At 38.0% G+C, this 20,739-nt stretch overlaps 1 protein-coding gene across 2 annotated transcripts in view; it reads right to left on the reverse strand.

Annotated features, from left to right (window-relative positions):
* The window catches only part of gramd4a (GRAM domain containing 4a), a 136,164-nt gene that overhangs the window by 28,976 nt on the left and 86,449 nt on the right, over positions 1-20,739 (reverse strand). For both annotated transcript variants that reach the window (XM_060843182.1, XM_060843183.1), the window contains 8 exons: positions 20,455-20,480; positions 19,537-19,628; positions 15,651-15,742; positions 12,224-12,272; positions 11,519-11,590; positions 7,807-7,850; positions 7,602-7,711; positions 356-510 (listed from right to left, as the gene is read on the reverse strand). In XM_060843182.1, the coding sequence (XP_060699165.1) occupies positions 356-510; positions 7,602-7,711; positions 7,807-7,850; positions 11,519-11,590; positions 12,224-12,272; positions 15,651-15,742; positions 19,537-19,628; positions 20,455-20,480 (640 nt within the window). The remainder of the gene's footprint in view (positions 1-355; positions 511-7,601; positions 7,712-7,806; positions 7,851-11,518; positions 11,591-12,223; positions 12,273-15,650; positions 15,743-19,536; positions 19,629-20,454; positions 20,481-20,739) is intronic.

Below are 20,739 nucleotides of genomic sequence, written 5' to 3' on the forward strand. Positions count from 1 at the left end.
TTAAGGGCTGGACCAACAACAGATTGGCTGCTTCCAATCATGGAAAAATAATTAGATTTCTTTAGTGTTGTATTTCTTGTTCTTAACTACAGATAACAAGCAAAACTTAGAAAATAACTTTGGTGTAGTTAGTTCTGCAGAGGTAGAACTGAGGAATTAACATTACTTGTAACTACACTGTACTTTTGTTATATTAATAAATTTGTTGATAAATTTGTTTGAACAGCAAGTGCAATCAGTATACTAACATGTTAAAAAAAAAGTTAACTGTCTGTGTTCTAGCCAGTAACCAGGATCTTGGTGATTTTTTTTTAAACAAGAACTAAAACAAGATCGTTTAACCAAAAGTACCTACCCGTCTCATCAGTACTGCATTTGATCTTTCCTTCAACTGGGGGTCTGTGGGCAAATTCTTCCACACAATGTAAGGAGTATCATATTTTTCTCGAAGCCTTGGACATCGTTTGAAGATGAAGTCAATGAGAAAAAATTTTACTCCTGCATAAAGTCCTAAAACAGAATGAAGTAATGAATTGGATTAAAATAATTAAGAACAGGATATAATCTTGTTTAAAGTCAAACAATGAATTACAGGAAAGCATATATATATTTCACTCATACGCGAGTGGTTATTTGAAACTTATTTTTCAATTCAAATCTATTTACATAACTTGGATTCATGTTAAATAAATTATTCAACAATTCTCAAGCAAGGCTACATGCTGTCTCATATTTTGACATTTATTCAGTATCACGAAGTCCCAGAAAGATTCAAAGAACATACTATATCAAAGGAATAAAATAATACCATCAGAAAATAATCTATGATCACCACTTATGTACTGAAGAATACTAGGTTGATTATAAAACAGGAAAATTACCCGAATATACAAACATATGCATAACTTTGGCTCTGTGCATGCATTGTACTATCTTAGAATGACTGACCATCCCAAATCTACTTGTTGGAGTCACTTTTCAGAGAGACTGATGCTTTTTTCTACAAAAAAAAAACTCACTGTATCTTTGAAAACCATCAGGTTTTCAGGTAGTTATCTAACTAGAAATTGAGATATAAAATAGAGCAAGTCCAGTTTGGATCATACCTACTTCTAGTTCAAGTACAGAATGTCAACTGTATGCACAGTAGTTTGACTAAACCTTTCAGCAAGACATTCACCAGCAATACCTACAAAGCCCAATAAACAGTCCTCAAATTACGAAGTCGAGTCGAGAAGGGCCAACACCTAAAGCTGGTAAGAGAGATGACAACATTCAAAATTACAAACTGAGTTCCATCTACAGGTTATACTCATCATTTTAGCTTCCTCACACTCATTTTCAGAGAGAAAGTGGATTCCTGCTAGTTTCTCAACAATATACAAACCTCAGGTAACTCTGCATACTTCAAATAATAAGACAGCCCTGGTGCTATATTTTAGCTTAAGAGAAAATCATCTTAACCTGTTACACAAAACACAGGCATTCTAGTGTGCTTACTGACAGCCTACCTCAATGGGATAACATTCTGGAGCCACCAAACAGATGTTGAGTCACAACATGCCCAGCTTAAACTTATCTTTGAGGTTTATTAGAATTGAAATAGGTTGCCTCTTTGAAATTGAAAGCTCATTAACAGCAATGAAACACCCAACTGGAAACCTGCTGGTCGCCTAAGTGAGACCAGTCTCCCCCACTTCAGATGGGTTAGAGTTCTCAGCTAGTTCAAAGGGTAACTAATGTTGAAGCAAGCCAGATATGACTGGCAGACCTTGTCAGTTCCCTGGCCTTGCAAACAAAACCATACACAGATGCCTTTTAAATATTATAATCATTCCAGCCTCCACCACTTCCTCAGGCAGCTCATCTCATACTTCCCCTCTGCATGCAAGAGTTACCCCTTAGGTCCCCTATATTTCTTCCCCTCTCATCTTAAACCTATGCCCTCTAGTTTTGGACTCCAACACCCATGGGAAAAGACCCTGCCTATTTACCCTATCCATGCCCCACATGAATTTATAAACCTCTATATGATCGCCCCCTCAGCCTCTAAGGCTCCAAGGAAAATAGCTCCAGTCTATTCAGCCTGTCCTTATAGCTCAAACTCTCCAACCCTGACAGCATTCTCATAAACCTTTTCTGAACCCTTCCAAGTTTTACACATCCTCCCCATAGAAGGGAGACCAGAACTGCATGCAACGCTGTCTTCTACAGCCGCAACATGACCTCCCAACTCCCATACTCAATGCACTGGCCAATAAAGGCAAGCATACCAAACACCTTCTTCACTACCCTGCCTAACTGGGACTCCACTTTCAGGGAACTATGAACCTGCACTCTAAGGTCTCTTTGTTCAGCAACACTCCCCAAGACCTTACCACTAAGTGTATAAGTTCTGCCCTGATTTGCCTTTCCAAAATGCAGCACCTCACACTTATTTAAAATAATCACTACCTCCTTTCTGCACTTGATTCTCTTCCTGACACTAAAGTAGGAAAATACTAGCTTGAGTTTGATTTTTGGTAACTGGGAAAGAAGGAGATGCATCGAGAATGTTAAAGGACTTATTCGGTCAAAAATGCCATTCTACAATCATAACTATTTGCAGTCATATAGCATTTATAATCGAATAAAACATTCTGAGCATCTCAGAAGAGCACTCTCTCGCAAAATGTGATGCCTGACTACATAAGAAGCCATTTGGGCAGATGATCAAAGAAGTTGGTTTGAAGCAAGTTCTTAAAGGGGAGAAAGAGCAGTAGTGAGGTTGAGACACTTAGGGAGAGAATTCCAGAACTTACAGCCCAGACAACTGAAGTCAATGGAAGACATGGATCAGGTTCTCAGCTGTGAATAGGTTGAGGGAGAGCATAGCCAAGAGATATTATGGAAATGGAAGTAGGCAATCTTGGCGATATGTAGTTGGCTGCTCAGAATTGTAGAGTTGCAAATGGAATCAGTAGCTAAGGAACCGAGTTTATAAAGCTGTTACCTTCAGTCTGTATGAGTCAGCCTTACATTCTGTTGGAGGAAATTTCTGCTCATCCAGGATGTCAAAGAAACAGCATGACAATTCAAAGCAAGAGCTAAATGTTCAGGGATGGTGTTATGAAAGAAGAGGGTTTTGTCAAAGTTCATGTAGAACCTCATACTCTGTTTTTGATGGTGCCTTCAGAGGAAGCATGCAAATGAAAATTGGAAGGTGGCAAAGAATAGTTGATTCCAGAGGTAACAGCAGGAGTGGGAAGAGAAACACTGCAAATGATTCCTGAGTAACGACTTCATAGTTAAGAAGGAAGCAACAAGAGAAGCCCTACCCAGGGGATGTTGGAAGAGAAGTGTGGGAAGACTGAATGATCTGGTTACAGAGGGATTGAGAACAATGAGAAGAGACGGTCTATCACTAACATGGTAATATTTGATTTAATTTATCAGAATGGAAGGTTTGAAACATGGAAGCAGAAAGTTTGGCATTGGTAATGGAAGAAACAATACATTTGAGGACCTTCGTGAGGATGGAGTTGGGGTGGCATCTTTCAAGAAAAAGTAAATACAATTTTGAGGAAAATGGTGATGTCTGCAGATTTGAAGTACAGAAGGAAGTATTAATAGCATCAGATAGTACAGGGTCAGGAAGAAAAACATGAAATAATTTAGCAACCACAATTAAAGAAAATACCAACAGAAAACACCATTCTGACTCTCCTTTAAATTCCAGTTTTGTTTTATTTTGACAGCTAAAGAACAGAATTCTTAAATAGAAGATTCCCGTCACTTTGAGTTAATATTGTCCAAACTTTTCTTGAAAGCTAATTTAAATGCACAAGTAGCAGATTCACTCCGCAATTTTGGCAAAATAACTATTATTTGAGTGAGCATCAAAACTGAATACTGCAAAGTAATTCAATCATGAGAGCACCTTGCCAAACATTATCTTGTGGTAAATGTACTCAAATGTATGCATAGTCAGCAAAATGTGCTTTCAGTGATCAGATCTAATTTGACACTTTTGAAGTATGGAGACCATGCATGTGTAGGCATGCCCAATTCTATGTAATGTTCTTAGAATATTTGCTCATGTGATTTGGGAGAGAGGGTTTAAACTAGTTTGGCAGGGGGCTAGGAATCAGAGCCACATGTCTGAGAGGGGGACAGTAGCAGATGGGGCAGTGACAGGATGCAGTGAATCTATTGGGAAGGTTTCTCATGCTATGAAACAAAGGGGTCGATTAAAGCATGTCTGCTTTAATGCAAGGGGTTTCCGAAATAAGAGTGACGAACTTAGAGCATGGATCATATCATTCGTCGTCATTTCCGCCACCTCCAAACGGACCCCACCACCAGGGATATATTTCCCTCCTCTCCCCTATCAGCGTTCCGAAAAAGACCACTCCCTCCGTGACTCCCTTGACAGGTCCACACCCCCCACCAACCCAACCTCCACTCCCGGCACCTTCCCCTGCAACCGCAAGAAATGCAAAACTTGCACCCACACCTCCCCCCTTACTTCCCTCTAAGGTCCTAAGGGATCCTTCCATATCCACCACAAAATTCATCTGCACCTCCACACACATCATTTACTGCATCCGCTGCACCGACGTGGCTTCCTTTAGATTGGGGAGATAGGCCGCCTACTTGCGGAATGTTTCAGAGAACACCTCTGGGACACCTGGACCAACCAACCCAACCACCCAGTGGCTCAACACTTCAACTCCCCCTCCCACTCCATCAAGGACATGCAGGTCCTTGGACTCCTCCATCGCCAGACCATAGCAACACGACAGCTGGAGGAAGAGCGCCTCATCTTCCGCCTAGGAACCCTCCAGCCACAAGGGATGAACTCAGATTTCTCCAGTTTCCTCATTTCCCCTCCCCCCACCTAGTCTCAGTCCCAACCCTCGAACTCAGCACCACCTTCCTAACCTGCAATCTTCTTCCTGACCTCTCCGCTCCCCCCCTCTCAAACCCCATTCCGGCCTATCACTCTCACCTTAACCTCCTTCCACCTATCGCATTTCCAACGCCCTGTCCCCAAGTCCCTCCTCTTTACCTTTTATCTTAGCTTGCTTGGCACACTCTCCTCATTCCTAAAGACGGGCTCATGCCCAAAATGTCGATTCTCCTGCTCCTTGGATGCTGCCTGATGTGCTGCGCCTTTCCAGCAACACATTTTCAGCTACGATGCTGTGGCCATCACAGGAGTTTCACAGGAACAGGAATGGTTGCTTGATGTTCAGGGTTTAGAACGTTTAAAAAGAACAGGGAGGTTGGAAAAAGAGGAGGGGGTGCAGCATTGCTAATCAGAGAGTGCATTACAGCTACAGAAACAAAGGTTGTTGAGGAAGGTTTGTCTACTGAATCAGTATGGGTGGAAGTTAGGAACAGCCACTGCATTGGGGTTTTCTACAGACCACCTAATAGCAGTAGAGAGATTGAAGAACTCATAGGCGGGAAGATTCTGGAAAAATGCAGAAGTAGATGGGTTGTTGTTTTGGGCGATTTCAACTTTCCCAATATCGAATGGAACCTCCCAAGTGCAGATGGTTTGGATGGAGCAGTTTTTGTCAGGTGTGTTCAGGAGGGTTTCTTTACTTAGTATGTAGACAGAATGACAAGGGGATTTAGTGCTCAGCAATGAGCCAGGACAGTGTCATATCTCACAGTGGGAGAACACTTTGATGACAGTGGTCACAACTGCCTCACATTTACCAGAGCCTTGGCGAGGGAAAGGAGCAATTACTGAGGGAAGATATTAAATTGGGGAAAAGGAAATTATGACACTATCAGACAGGAGTTGGAAAGTACAGACTGGGAGCAATTGTTCCACAAAAAGGGCACAGCAGACACGTGGAGACTACTTAAGGAGCAGTTGTTGCGAGTGATGCATGAATTTGTTCCTCTGAGACAGGTAAGAAAGGGTAAGATTAAGGAACATTGGATGATGAGAACAGAGAATCTTCTTGTCAAAAGGAAGACGGCAGCTTGCATAAGGTGGAGGAAGCAAGGATCTAGCACAGCTTTAGAGGATTACAGGCTTGCTAGAAAGGAGCTCAGAAATGGATGGGGTATGAAAAAGGCTTGGCAAGAAGGATTAGGGAGAACTCAAAGGCATTTTAACTCATACATGAGGAATAAGAGAATGATCAGGGAGAAGGTAGGGTCGATCAGGGATAGAGGGGGGAACTTGTGCGTGGAGTCTAAGCAGGTAGGGGAAGCCCTAAATGAGATTTTTGCTTCGGTTTTCACCAAGGAAAGGAACCTTGTTGTGAATGAAAACTTTGATGAGCTGGGATACAGTCTTGTCCAGAGCAAGATTGATGAAGTTGATGTGCTGGAAATCTTAGAAAACATTAATATTGGTAAGTCCCCAGGGCCAGACCAGATTTATCCTAGGCTGCTCCAGGCTTTGGCTAGTTGACAGAAGGCAGAATGTGGTTTAGATGGAAAGTATTCTGCCTGGAGGTCAGTGTTGAGTGGGGTCCCGCAAGGCTCTGTTCTTGGGTCTCTGCTCTTTGTACTTTTTATAAATGACTTGGATGAGGAGATTGAAGGGTGGATTAGTAAATTTGCGGGTGACACAAAGGTTGGAGGTATCGTCGATAGTATCGAGGGCTACTGCAGACTGCAACGTGACATAATGCAGAGCTGGGCTGAGAAATGGCAGATGGAGTTCAACCTGGATAAATGCAAAGTGATGCATTTTGGAAGGTCAAACTTGAATGCTGAATTATAGGATTAAAGACAGGATTCTTGGCAGTGTGGAGGAACAGAGGGATCTAGTTGTGCAAGTAGATAGATCCCTCAAAGTTGCCACCCAAGTGGATAGGGTTGTTAAGAAAGCATGTGGAGTTTTGGCTTTCATTAACAGAGGGATCAAGTTTAAGAGCCACGAGGTTTTGCTACACCTCTACAAGTCCCTGGTGAGACCACACTTGGTGTCCAGTTCTGGTCGACCTACTATAGGAAAGATACAGAGGCTTTGGAGAGGGTGCAAAGAAGGTTTACCAGGATGCTGCCTGGACTGGAGGACTTGCCTTATGAAGAAAGGTTGAATAAGTTTGGACTTTTCTCTCTGGAGGAGGAGGAGGAGGAAGAGAGGAGACCTGATCGAGGTGTGCAAGATAATGAGTGGAATAGACAGAGTCAATAGCCAGAAACTTTTCCCCAGGGCAGGATTGACTGGTACGAGGAGTCACAGTTCGAAGATACTAGGAGAAAGGTATAAAGGAGACATCAGAGGTAGGTTATTTACGCACAGAGTTGTGAATGCATGGAATTCGTTGCCAGCTGTGGTGGTGAAAGCAGAGTCATTAGGGACATTTAAGCAACTGCTGGACATGCACATGGATAGCAAGGAGTTGAGTGGTGCATAGGTTAACTTATTATATTTTACATTAAGATTAAACCTCGGCATGAAATCGTGGGCCAAAGGGCCTGCTCGGTGCTGCACGTTTCTATGTTCTATATGAGGAAAGGACTATTTAACTTTGCAGCCAGAGGTCACTGAAGATATCAATTACATTCAAGATACCAGTTAACGTTTACAGTTGAAATTCATTTTTAAAAAACATTGAAAAAGATAATTGTATACTATTACTTACCTATGAAGAGGCCCAGAATTCTGTATGGAAAGAAGCAAGAAGCAATAAAGAGGATCCACAAGCCCATATACAACTTCTGTGTTATTTCTGGATGCACCCACATAAATAAGCTGTAAAATTTAAAAACGTATCAAAATTTTGGCGAGGATTTTCAACAGTTGTCTTTTCTGATATCAAAATTAGATATAGCAAATGAAAAGCTTACTTCTTAATTTTTTCCAATACGTCTGCCATCTTGCCAAAAAGATTCTGCAATTTAAATTTTAAAAAGTTTTATCCACTTAAAATAGGTAACTGAAAAACAATCAAACTATTATATATGGGGTTAATGATATATCTTTGTGACACGAAATGCACGCAATGGCCTGGAAAGTTCAAAGTCATTTCTGCACAGCTAACAGAAAAGGACTCGGAAAACATATTCAAGATTTATTACAATCAACTCCAAAATACAACATTCTAGCAAGATTTCTAAAATAACTGCAAGACAGTAAAATATAATTTAATACTTTATATTTAACTTTGCAAAATGGCATTTATTTTTTCACCTATTCATGAATTAGTTTATCCAATTAAAGTCCAAAATAACTTGCGTGTTAAGTATTAACTTGAATGTACCCACATAATACAACAATTATTATATTTTTTTTAAAAGGTCTGATGCAAATCAAAGCATTAGCATTCAACACAACTCATTTTCCAAATGGAAAACAAGACAACTTTTCACATTTCATTTGAATATCATAAGATTTGGGAGTCAGCAAACAAGGCTTTAGTGGATTATGCCACAACAGTGAAGTATTTATTTGGCTCTGCAATTGAACCCTCTTGAAAACATGCTTTGAAATTATTTATTTGTAACATTTCAATGCCTTTGTCCGGCATTTCAATGCATTTGTCCTTGGCAACAAGGTGATTAAATTTAATGGTAAATTCTATCCCTGGTGACAACTCCCTCAAAAAAGGATCTTCACAACTGCAAATGTTAAACAGTTTTAGGCCCTGACTGAGCAGCTATAACTGTACAATTTCTTTGCATTTCAGCACTAATGGATTGAATTGTACCACCACAATATACTGCAAGAAATGGTTTCACTTCTGGCTCTGTCTGCTCTGAAAAGTCAGTTCAAAATCTGCATTCAACATATGCTTTTTGATTGAAAGGTACTGCAGTTATTTAAAAGATGTTGAATAATTTTTCAATTCAACTTCTACACAATAATGTTAGGTCAACAATCTATTCCTTGATTTACAAATTCAGCAGAATTTTACAAATCACTTTAACGCAATTGATCTAATTTTTAAAAAAGGTGAAGCCACATTAAATTAGATGCAGAGAAGATTTGTATGAGAATCTAACAACAGGTATGAATATAAAAGAGGGATACACCCGAATACAATAATTAAATAAAACAAATCCTCATTCCAGTGATTAAGATGTAGAACTCCCTACTGCAAACAGCAATCGAGATAAGTAGCATAGGTGCTTTCAAAAGGATTTCACGAGTGTAAATGAGAGAAAAAGAAATGGCAAGATGTACTGAAACTCTGATGGGGCAAATTAAATTGATATATGAACAGCATAAGTAGACCACTCACTTCCTTAAGGCTGCTCCAAAATTAATAAGGTCATGGTTGATCTGATCACTCTATATTCCAACCAACCCCCAATAACTTTTCATCTGTCTTGCTCGTCAAGAATTGACTTAGTTCTAAAGACTCAAGAATGTCCATGAAAAAATATTCTCCAATGGACAACTCCTTATTTTTAAATACTGACCGCTAATGCTAGATTCATCCACAAAAGAAAAATATCCCTTTCAATTCAACCAGGTCTCATATGATAATCAAGATCCTTCTTATTCTCTTAACCTCCAGTAAATGAGTTTAAAATGTCAGATTTTTTGTCGTAAGATAACCCACTCATTCGATGGATTAACCTGGTGAATCTTCTCCTAACTGTTTCTAACTCATTTACATTTATCCATACATTTACTATACCTAGTCCTCCAGATGTGAGCTCACCAACGCCCTATACAAATGAAGCATAACCTCCATTCTTTTGCATTCAATTCCCTTGTAATAAACAATCACATTTTATTAGTTTTCCTAATCATTTGCTGTACCCAATACTAAACTTTTACAATTACGCATCAGGACAACCAGATCAGAGCTGCACAATTTCTCACCAATTATATATGCTTTATTTTACCTGCCAAAAATTATACTCATTTACATCATTGCGTACCTATACATAATATCTCTTTGTAGCCTCTTTATGTCCTCTTTACAATTTATTTTCCAACCTTTGTGTTATTAGCAAATTTAGCAACTATACTTTTGATTCCTTCATTTAAGTCATTTCTATAAACTATAAAAAATTCAAGGCTCTAGCACTGAATGCGGTGATATATCATTCATTACATTTTGCAAACCAGAAAATGACCCATTTATGCCTACACTGTTACCTGTTAGCTAACCAACCTTCCATCCATGCCAGCATGTTACTGACATCACACAATCTTGTGTTTGATGAAAATAAATCAATAACCTTTGATGTGTCACCTTATTAAGTGCCTTCTGGAAATCCAAGTCTCGTGTGTTCACCAGTTCCTCTTTCCCCAAAGCACTTCTTAGTTCCTCAAAATTTTCAATAAATGGTTAAACATAATTTTCTTTTCACAAAACCATGTTGACTTTGCCTGATAACCTTTAACCTTTTGAAGACAGGCCCTGAACAAATGTCCAGAACTCTGGGACCAGGTGAGTAACACAGCCATCTCGACCCACATTCTTTGTTGCAGACAGCAATAGCAATCTCCCTCATTGTACTGACTTCTACTGTCACTGCCCACATGGATAGCTTCCTATATTCCCTGTCATAGGACGTTATAAAATCCATTTTGCAGCCCTTACTATCATCAAAAAACTCCAACTTACTGAACAATTTGAAAGGCTGAAATTCCTGGACTCGTGTCCACTTGGTCCCCTTGTCCTCAGAGCCCCCTTATCTTCTTTTCTCAGTTAGAACTTTCATTCCCTGACTAGTGACCAAGTCAAAAGACCTACCCCTAAGGAATGTCAGCTGAAACCTCTTGCTGGAATGTGTCCAAGTTACTTTCCTCCTTCCCTGTCATATTGCACAATCTGCAGTTCAGCCTCTAGCTCAATGAATCAAAGTTAATTGTGCTACAAATACTTACTGCTGGATCATACTATCATCTAGAAGATTCCAAATTCTGCAATCACAACACCCTTGAGTAAATCAGCAACACAAGCTAGTTGGACAGTTCATGAGTTGTATACTCAAAGTTATTATATTTAACTACAAATAGGAATTACTTTGCTGTGTAATCCTGTTGATTTTGAAAAAGGACAAACTTGCACCTTTACTGAACGTTTAGAAGTTTTTCAAAGTCAGTGTTTTAGTTTCAGCTGCAGTTTTGTTGTACAATATTTAACTAAAAAAAATCACCAAACTGACTATAGTAGAATTCCACAAACAATGAGGTGAATGACAGATTGAGATTTTTTGGTAAAGTTGAGTGAGGAAAGAAATACTAACAAAGACTGGAGAACTCCTTGGTCTTCTTTGAACACCATGTTGATAAAACCTCAGCTTAACACATAACAAGAAATTTGCCATTAAAATGCAACTGAAAAACAGCCTGATTAAATAGTAGTGGGGCATGAAGTAACAACTTTCTGATAGGGGCAAGAGTACAATTTACCGAGCCAAAGTGAGACTTCTAAAAGATTTAAAACAAGAAAAGCAATTGATTAAAAAATATATGAAAGAAACTCTTAAATGTAAAACCAAAAGATTATTTACAACCATAGCAACAAAACAGAATAAGCAATCTGGACCTTTGATAGATAATATGTGCAAATCCCTCCAAACTGTGTTAGCAAACTACCTGTGCTTTTTGTGCTACATCAAGCACAAGCTGGAACTTTTCAGATACAGTAAGATCTTCTTTTGAAGGCTCCTGTAAGGAACAAATTTTGTATTTGGTATATAACATCTCAAATGAATATATAAGCAAAACACTGAACAATCCACTCTATTTCAGGATAATATGACAATTAGTTCTTAATTGAAATATAATCTTTTGTGTTTGCTGCAAAGGTACAAATATTCATTTTCCTCGCTCTTTGTAGACCGAACATGAATTGTAGAATTGATGATAACCAATCACAAGCTAGTAAAAATTTTGGGAATTAATGAAGTCCAAGATAATGGAGGTTAAAAGCTGTACCTATTACAAAAGTGACATCCGAGATGGAGTAGTTTCAGATTCAGTTTTGTTCCAAAAATATCTCCAGATGAAGGAAGCAATTTTGCATGATTCATACAGAAAGACACACATGTATGTGCAGGTTTGTGAAGGTGTAGATAGATACCAGAGAGTACAATGTAACGGGCCAACTTTATGCCAACTCTACCAAAAGCCAACATTACATTCCCCAGAAATGAAAATTTCAAGGATGTCAAAAATTTGAAAGTTACGGGTTGATAACAGCAAAAATCAAATTCAAATCAGACATTTACTGACTTACTGAAAGAAAAATTCCACAACTGCTATAAGTAAATTTATAAATGTAAGAAATGTTAATAGTACCACAGGATCTGATACTTCAGGCACAATGCTCCATTGAATCCTCCAACCCCTGCAAGATCCAGAAAAAATAGTTGCTGAGGATACATAAAACAAAATCTACAAATCATACAAGTTGTGATTTGCCAAATTAGAAGCAGTGAACAATTTTCATTAACTGCTTCTGTACGTCCAAAGAAACACAACGTTCACAGTCACAACAACAGCCAGCTTTGTTTCTCTCTGACACACATACTTACTTTTTGCACAATCAAACTTCAAAAGAAACTTATTTGTCGAATGATCAACTTTTGGCAAATATCAAATATTTATTCAAAGTTATATATATTTGCTACTATTTTGTCATTTTTAAAAAGTGTAACGAGTGTTACTGTACATTTGCTGAATTTATAGTCTACACTGCAAACTATTTACAAATTTAAAATTTTTACATCTACAAAGGTAATAAACTCGGGTCACCTTATGGGGCTCTGGTAGTGAAAGGGTATTTTCTACTTTATGAATAGAAGAATTGATCTAAATCGGGCTTTTTGTTAGATCAGCATTATGAGATGTTGTTCAAATACACACTTTTTTGACCTGTCTAATGAATAATGTAATCACTAATTTATTTATCATCCTAATTTTTCCCAAACAAGTCACTCGAACTTTCACAAGCTTCACATCAGGTACTAATTATTTTCATTCCAATCAAGTAATAGCAAGCATATTTGGCAGATAACTCAATTTCTCACACACCAAAACATTCTCTCTTTCCTTGTATATTCAAACAATGGCCCAGCACAGAACTAACTAAAACAGCTCAACTTTCAACAGGCCGTTTCAAGTGCAAATCAGAGGTGAAATTTCAACTGCAAACCATAATATAAAGGAATATTTGCATTTATTCATAACCTCAGAGTAATGATTGTAATGAGGTCAGCCATGTTGACCTCTTGGATAACACCTCCCTGATTAGGGTTGTTAGTCTGATCCAATGAGGGAGCCCTGGCTGACAAATAAAGCTGGAGTGTTCTTCCTGGTGGTGGAAATTAAATAAAGATTTGTGCACTTTGTGTCTCACACCTGCACACACAAGAAAAAAAAAGAAAAACTGGAGTGTTAGACATCCTGTTCACTCTGCAACTTGACTCTGGAAAGATTCATTGATATAGACTGCAAATAGGTGAAGCCCAAGTATGGATCCTTGAGGAACTGCTATAGTTACAGCTTGCTAGCTGAAAATTACACATTTATTCCTTCTGTTTTCTTTCCAACCAACCACCAATCCAAGTTAATAATCATAATCCCTGGATTTTTAAAAAAATAAACTCATATTCCACCTCATTGAATGCATTTTGAAAGTCTATGAACAGTGCACCCACTGGTCCCCTTTTAACCTCCCAGATAGTTAAATCTCAAAAAATTCCAACAATTGTCAAACACAATTTCTCATCAATAAATTTATGTTAACTCTGTCTAATCATATTATGATTTTCTAAGTGCTATATTAAATCCCAAACTCTCCATCTCTTTTCTGACTTGAGACGTGGAGTTAAGTTTGCTGCCTTCCAAGAGGGAGCGTTGTTTTAAAATCTACACATTTCCAAAAAATCAAAACCAATGTGCGCACTATCATTGCAACCACTTATTTAGAATCCTAGAATACAAATGATCTAGTCCATGGGATTTGTTTGCATTTTATGTTTTATTATTTTACAGTATCTTTAGGTAAATATTATTTAATAAACAATAATTTCTTAAATTTATTCACTTCCACGTGATTCTTGGTTCCCCACTATTTCTGGAATGGTTTGGTGTTTTCTATCATGAAGACAGATCCACAGTAGATTGTTGTTACTTCTGCCATTTCCTTATTCTCCATGATAATTTATCCAATCAGTCCGTGAAGTTTACTTTTACTGATTTCTTCCTCTGTATAAACATTTACAGACTTTTATATGTCACCTTTGCTAATTTGACAAGTAGTTAAAAGGATAAAAAGGTGATCAGTGTTAAATAATTAATTCTGGGTGGGGCCTCTTGTGATGCAGTAGTAATATTCCTTCCAATGAGCCAAAAGGCTGCAATTCAAGTCCCACCAGCTTCAAAGATGTGTAATAGCATCTCTGAACAGGTTGCTTAGAAAATCTCTCTCTGTTGTATAGAATTAGGCTCTTGCGGAGCAATACTTCTGCATCAGGAGGCCTGGATTCAAGTCCCACCAGCATATGTCATAAAGTCTGTGAACAGGTACATTTAAAATAAAATTAAAAATCTGTGTGTGCATACAAGGAGGTCTTGTAGTGCAGTGGTGGTGTTCTTAATTCTGGGCTAGAAGGTCTGGGTTCAAGTCCCACCTACTCCACAGACATGTCTGAACAGACTGATTAAAAAAAATGTGTACACAAGGAATCTTGTGGCAAAGCAGTAATTAAAAAATCAACTTGATTAAAAGTGATTTAAAAATATCTGTGAATATATATGCATGTGTCACACACACATAAAGAGGAGACAAATGGAACTGAGCAATGGGTGTAACTGAAAGACCTCATACAAGCCAAATAAATTTTTGTTAATAGAGAATATCTGTATCTAGGTTCCTGCTTCATCATATGGTTTGAATTACTTAACATTAACTTCCAGTCAGATAGGGAGCAAACAAGAGGAGACCATAGGGCCCGACAGCGTCTGCTCCAGGTGATGGGAGTGTCTGGATCTGACGGCACAACCACATAGGGTTGCTCATAAAGGCATAATGGATCCAGCAGGTAAGTGTAAAGGTGCTTACCTCTTGATCAAGCTATCCTCAGCCTCAATTCAGCCTAAGGATTACCAAGACCAGCAACACCCAAATAAACAGAGTTCAACTTCAAAGGGTTAATAAAAATGAGGTGTGTTGCATCAAAATAACACTTGGCAAGCGTCAATTTCCCTTCTGGGAAAGTGTTGGTCACTCATCTTCTACTCTGCCTATATTAAAGTCATAACTGGGCAAATTGGAGTAAAGATTCAATCTTAAACTCTTTGTTTACCCATTTTCTGGATTTAAAACTGTGCCAAATTATCTTAACCACTAATTATTTGGACATTCCCACTAATTTTCATTTAACCAAGAAAGCCACATAATGTACCAGTCTGTAACTAAACTGAAGTTCTAACAAAGCAGTGAGAGATAATTTTAGAAATAATTTCAAACAGAAACTTTGTTCAGAAACTTTCAATTTGTAGATGCAAAACAAGTATAACGCATATTGTAGGTGTACACTATACAATCTTCAATAGTAGGAGACTTAGAAACCATTTCATTCAAACACACTAGTTGCTAACTCTATGCCATAGCATTGATATATCCAAGGCTTAATGTAAACTTGTCCATTACAAAAAAGTATTAAAGTGTCATTAGATCTTGCAAATTTTAGACAGCAGTGGGAAACATAAGGGTTAATACCTTGCTATGAGATAATTTAGAGACAACCTCAAAATGGCTAGAAATAAGAACATTGGAATGGCCCAGCCATGCCATACAGCATTCATGTAGATCTGAAAGACAAGAGAGTGTTACAATCATGCAGAACGTTAGCAAAACACTCAGCACTCATGAATTGAGTTAATATTTGCAACACAGCCCACAAATATTTACTTAAAAAGCACTAACTAAAATGCAACATTCATGAGTTACAATTTAATAAATGCAAATCTCAACAAATATCAGTACTGAGGGTTGCTTTAAAAAGTTGCAACATTCATTTGGCATTTTTATAAATTAAAAATTTAAAACAAGCCAGATCTCTAGCAATATCAAGGCCTGTCTATTCGGTAATTGTGCTATCTATTGAAGGAGTCTTGCATCTCATTCTTCATTAACCATTGTGACCACTTGGAATCCTCACCTACAAACAGCCAGTGAGCTACTCTTATCAATCTAACTTTCTGAGGTGATTTACCGATAATGGACAACGTGTGAGGCCAGCCAATAGTTGAAGTCTGGGAAGAGATTGAGCCTCCATAAGCTGGCAGTAAGTCTTTTTGCTATCAGGGCTCAGAAGACATGCAGGAATTCAAGAAAGTAATCAGTGGCAAAGGAATTCCAGACATACTGGGTATATTATTTTCATGGGGATAGGTGCTTCAGGCTTTTAGACAGGAGTTAGCTTATGTCCCAAAATACTTAAATGTATTATGTATGGATATGAAGCACTGATAAACAGAAAAATCTCAAATAGACTTGTTTGGTCTGTAACCCTAATGAGTGTATACTTGAAAGTCTACAATTTTGTCCCTTACATATCTACATCTTCTGCATAGCATAATAAAGGAATTCCTAAGAGAGAAGCCATTAAATTTGTGGGAGAACTTCAAACCTATTTAACAAAAACAAAAAAATCAACAGGTAGCAAAGTGACGTGAACCTCCAGCAGCAGCGTACAAAAAGGCCTCAGAGTCATAGAATTCCTAGTGTGGAAGAGCAGGCCATCGAGTCCACACCAAAGGGCATCGCACCCAAACCAACCCCGCCAACCCTATCACCTTGCATTTCTCATGGCTAACCCATTTAGTCTGCACATCCCTGGACACTGGGCAATTTAGCATGGCAATATACCTAACCTGCACATCTTTGGACTGTGGGAGAAAATTGGAGAACCCAGAAGAAACCATTTAGACAATTGTCCAAGAGTGGAATCAAACCTGGCTCCCTGGTGCTGTGAGGCAGCAGTGCTAACCACTGTGTCACTGTACTGCCTCTTACTCAGTATTTATATTAGGGATACATCCCTGCAGCTCTTTATACTATTAAAATAGTGACAACAATTATTTGGTGTAAAATATAGTACAAATGGGTGATGGACTTAGCTACTGCCACTTCTCATCAACAAAGACTGGGCATTACCGTTTCTAAAAGAATGCTAGCATTCTTTTGGGGGGGTGAGGGTGGGAAGGATAACTCAGGTACTGTCTTCTACTGTGGATTTGAAGCAGTAGCCACTAAATAACCTATTTTGCTCTATCCACTGCCTCAAAATGGCCAGTAACAGAGTACTGTATAGCTTAGCCAGCATTTCCTGAAATTAAAATAAACTGAAATATAGTGTTAGAAACAAAAAAGGCACTGAAGAATGATAATTTCCAACATCATGATAAAGGGGATATGTTAAAAAATTATAGATACTTTAACCATAAGCTCTTTCTTTCAAAGGACTTGTCCCTTTACAATAGAAAATTACAAGCGTACCTTCACTATTTTAAAAAAGCAGGGGAGAACCCATTACAAACATACTGGGTTCATGTCAGACATGAGAAAGTGATTGAGATTCAAGAGAACATGAATTATTCTAGATCCAAGATGGATTTGTAAGGGTTAATGTTTAAAAATATAGCATAATTGAATTTTTCAGAAAACACAGTTAACATAGGAAAACTGTAGATCTAGTCTTTAAAGATATTCAGAAGGCACTCAATAAGGCTTCACATCAATTTTAGCTAAGCGTCAGTAAAGTTCACTAAAGTAATGGATAATTACAGGTCTCATTAGTAAGATAATTGAATAGAGGACAGTGATAATTTATTTCCAACAAGGATCTGGGCTGGGGCTTCAATGACTTGCAATTCTTATTGATGACTTAGGTAACATAGGAGAAAGTGAGGACTGCAGATGCTGGAGTTCAGAGCTGAAAATGTGCTGCTGGAAAAGCGCAGCAGGTCAGGCAGCATCCAAGGAGCAGGAGAATCGACGTTTTGGGCATGAGCCCTTCTTCAGGAATTCCTGAAGAAGGGCTCATGCCCAAAACGTCGATTCTCCTGCTCCTTGGATGCTGCCTGACCTGCTGCACTTTTCCAACAACACATTTTCGACTTAAGTAACATAAGCAAGTCTTAAAAGCAAACTTGCCAATAAGAGAGATACAGGTGGCATACTACGTATTGTGGAAGACAACATAAGATTATGAGATACTGTTGGCTTACAGGAATAGGTGAAACTCTAGCAGATTAATTTTAATATGAGATTATCCATTTTGAACCATATAACAAATGCAAACTTTTTTTTCAATCGTAAAAAACTAGGTACAGTGTAGCTCTCAAGAGATCTAATGGTCCATGTACACAGATCACTAAAATGTAGTGATTATATAGGTTCAAAAGCAAATAGAAAAGCTAATAGTTAGTCTCTGGATATATTCCACTGGTTAGAAAGAGTGAGATTCTTTTCTACTTAACTATATAGCACCCTAATCCGATCATATCTGGAGAAATGTACACAGTTCTAGGCAGACAATCGTGCAGCTGGCTTTGGAAGAAATGCAGAACAGTCTCTCCAGATTGTTACAAAGACTCCAAAGGTTAAAATAAAAGAAAATTTATATAAACAAGGCTAGTATATTTGGAATACAGAAAGTTCAGGGAATCTGGTTGAGGTTTTTTGGATTTTGAATTAAATTTATAGAGAAATTCGAAAGACTCTTTACGCTGCTAAGTTAATCTAGGACAAAGCTACTTATTTAACATGCCATTCAGAGGATAAGTTAGGTAACACTTCTTAATAGTGGTACAAGTGTGAAATTCGCAAAGTGGACAGTAACTTAAGTAACAAGTTTAAATCTCAGACTTTTGCTATCCTAGGTTATCAAGGGAAAGAGAGCTGTCAGGTAGATGGAGATTTATCTGATCAGCTATGATCTCATTGAATGCAGAATAAGAACATTAGAACTTAAAACCCCTACAGTGTGGAAGCTGACTATTTATCCCATCGAGTCCATGCAACCCTTCAAAGAGTATCCCATCCAGATCCACCTTATCCCTGTAACTCTGCATTCCCTATGGCTGATCCACTTAGCCTGCACATTCCTGAACACCATGTGCAAGTAAGCATAACCAATCCACCTAACCTAACCTACAGTGGGAGGAAACCCACACAGACAGGAAAAACGCGCAAACTCCACACAGACGGCTGTCCAAGGCTAGAATCTAATCTCTGACTCCAAGTGGTAGCAGAGGTAATCACTGAGCCACCTTGTCACTCCCAATAAGCTCACTGTGAAATGGCCTACTTTTGTTCCCAGGTTCCTCAGCTGTCAGTGATTGAGGATATTCGACAAAAGGAAATAGCTTTAATGTCCAATAATTATGAAATGCCAGTAGCATTACATAATTGCGACAGACACCAACAGTCATATGAAATTTCCATAAATCTCCAAACTCCCACTGCTTCTCTGAAAAATCAGCAAAAAATGGTGTAGACAGATTTCTCCAGGGATTTCAGAGGTTTAGGATCCCCATGCAATTCAGACCAGGTATGAACGTACAATATCATACTTAACATGTTACCAATGACTACTTACAATAAAGGCAATTACTGAAGTGTATACAGAGTGCCAATTTGATAAGGCTGACAGGTTCTTTAAGAAACTGGTAACTGGCTTGGCACCACGTTCTGAAAGTAAATGTAAAAATGGTGATTCAGTAGCCAATTTTATAAACCATATACATTCTCCACCCCCAAATCATGGACAAAAATTATTAATTGTAAAATATTTTGATCTGGATCCTGAGTAGTTAAGGTTAAGCCCAAAAATATTATTTTTTTAAAAATCCAATAATTTACATACCCATAAGCTGCATTGTTAAACATTTAATGTTGTTAATTTAAAGTATTCGAGATTTCTTACTAGCTTGGAATTGCACCACAGTAATCTGATGATTGAATCCACAACAAATGTGTGTTCTTATTTTTCCCAGTTTGAGAGCTAACCTTCATCACTATAGAATATTTCTGGAATTACATTTTGTAACTGTTTTGTTCAAAATGTGAAACGTAAGACACCTCATCAGATCACAGGTTTCTAAAATGAAGTCAAACTACAATAACACTCTCATTTTACCCAACCCTGATCAATTCAGACTTGTGCAAAGAATGGTATCAAGCACAGACCAAAGTGGTGGAATATTTTAGGATAAGCACTTTAAGATACATACTCAATTACATTCAAGAACTCCAAAAACAACCACAGATATTCATACTCTAATGTATGGGTGAGCATTTTATCGGACGTGTTAATATCAGTATCAAAACACAATTAGCTTTGAATAAAATGCATTTTTAAATATGCATTATAATGCTCTTCAAAACAAAAGTATAAGGTGAAAAATGTAGTTTCCAATCATGATTCCAATAATCCCATGCCCTTTTCACACATAGCAAAAGTAGAAACTCATTGTCTCCTGACAACATAATGTATATGCAAATGAAATTCACTTACTTAATCTTCTCATATTTTCAGTTAACCTAAAGAAATATAAATTGAGGAGACACTAATTTCAAGTCATAATTAGTCGTCTTAAACATGAAGATGCACACTAACTGTAAATATGTCTTCAGATGCTAACCCAGACGTTAAAACTTAATGTCACTCACATTTTCAGCTCCTGTAAAGTATTCAAAACACATCAAATGTCAAAGTAGTTGCCTCATTCACAAGTAGCATACTTGGTTTTATATTCAAAATGCCTCCAGGACAAAGGGAAGGATATTGAATAAAAAAGAA

The sequence above is a fragment of the Hemiscyllium ocellatum genome, chromosome 23, assembly GCF_020745735.1.
Source record: "Hemiscyllium ocellatum isolate sHemOce1 chromosome 23, sHemOce1.pat.X.cur, whole genome shotgun sequence".
Classification (NCBI taxonomy): domain Eukaryota; kingdom Metazoa; phylum Chordata; class Chondrichthyes; order Orectolobiformes; family Hemiscylliidae; genus Hemiscyllium; species Hemiscyllium ocellatum.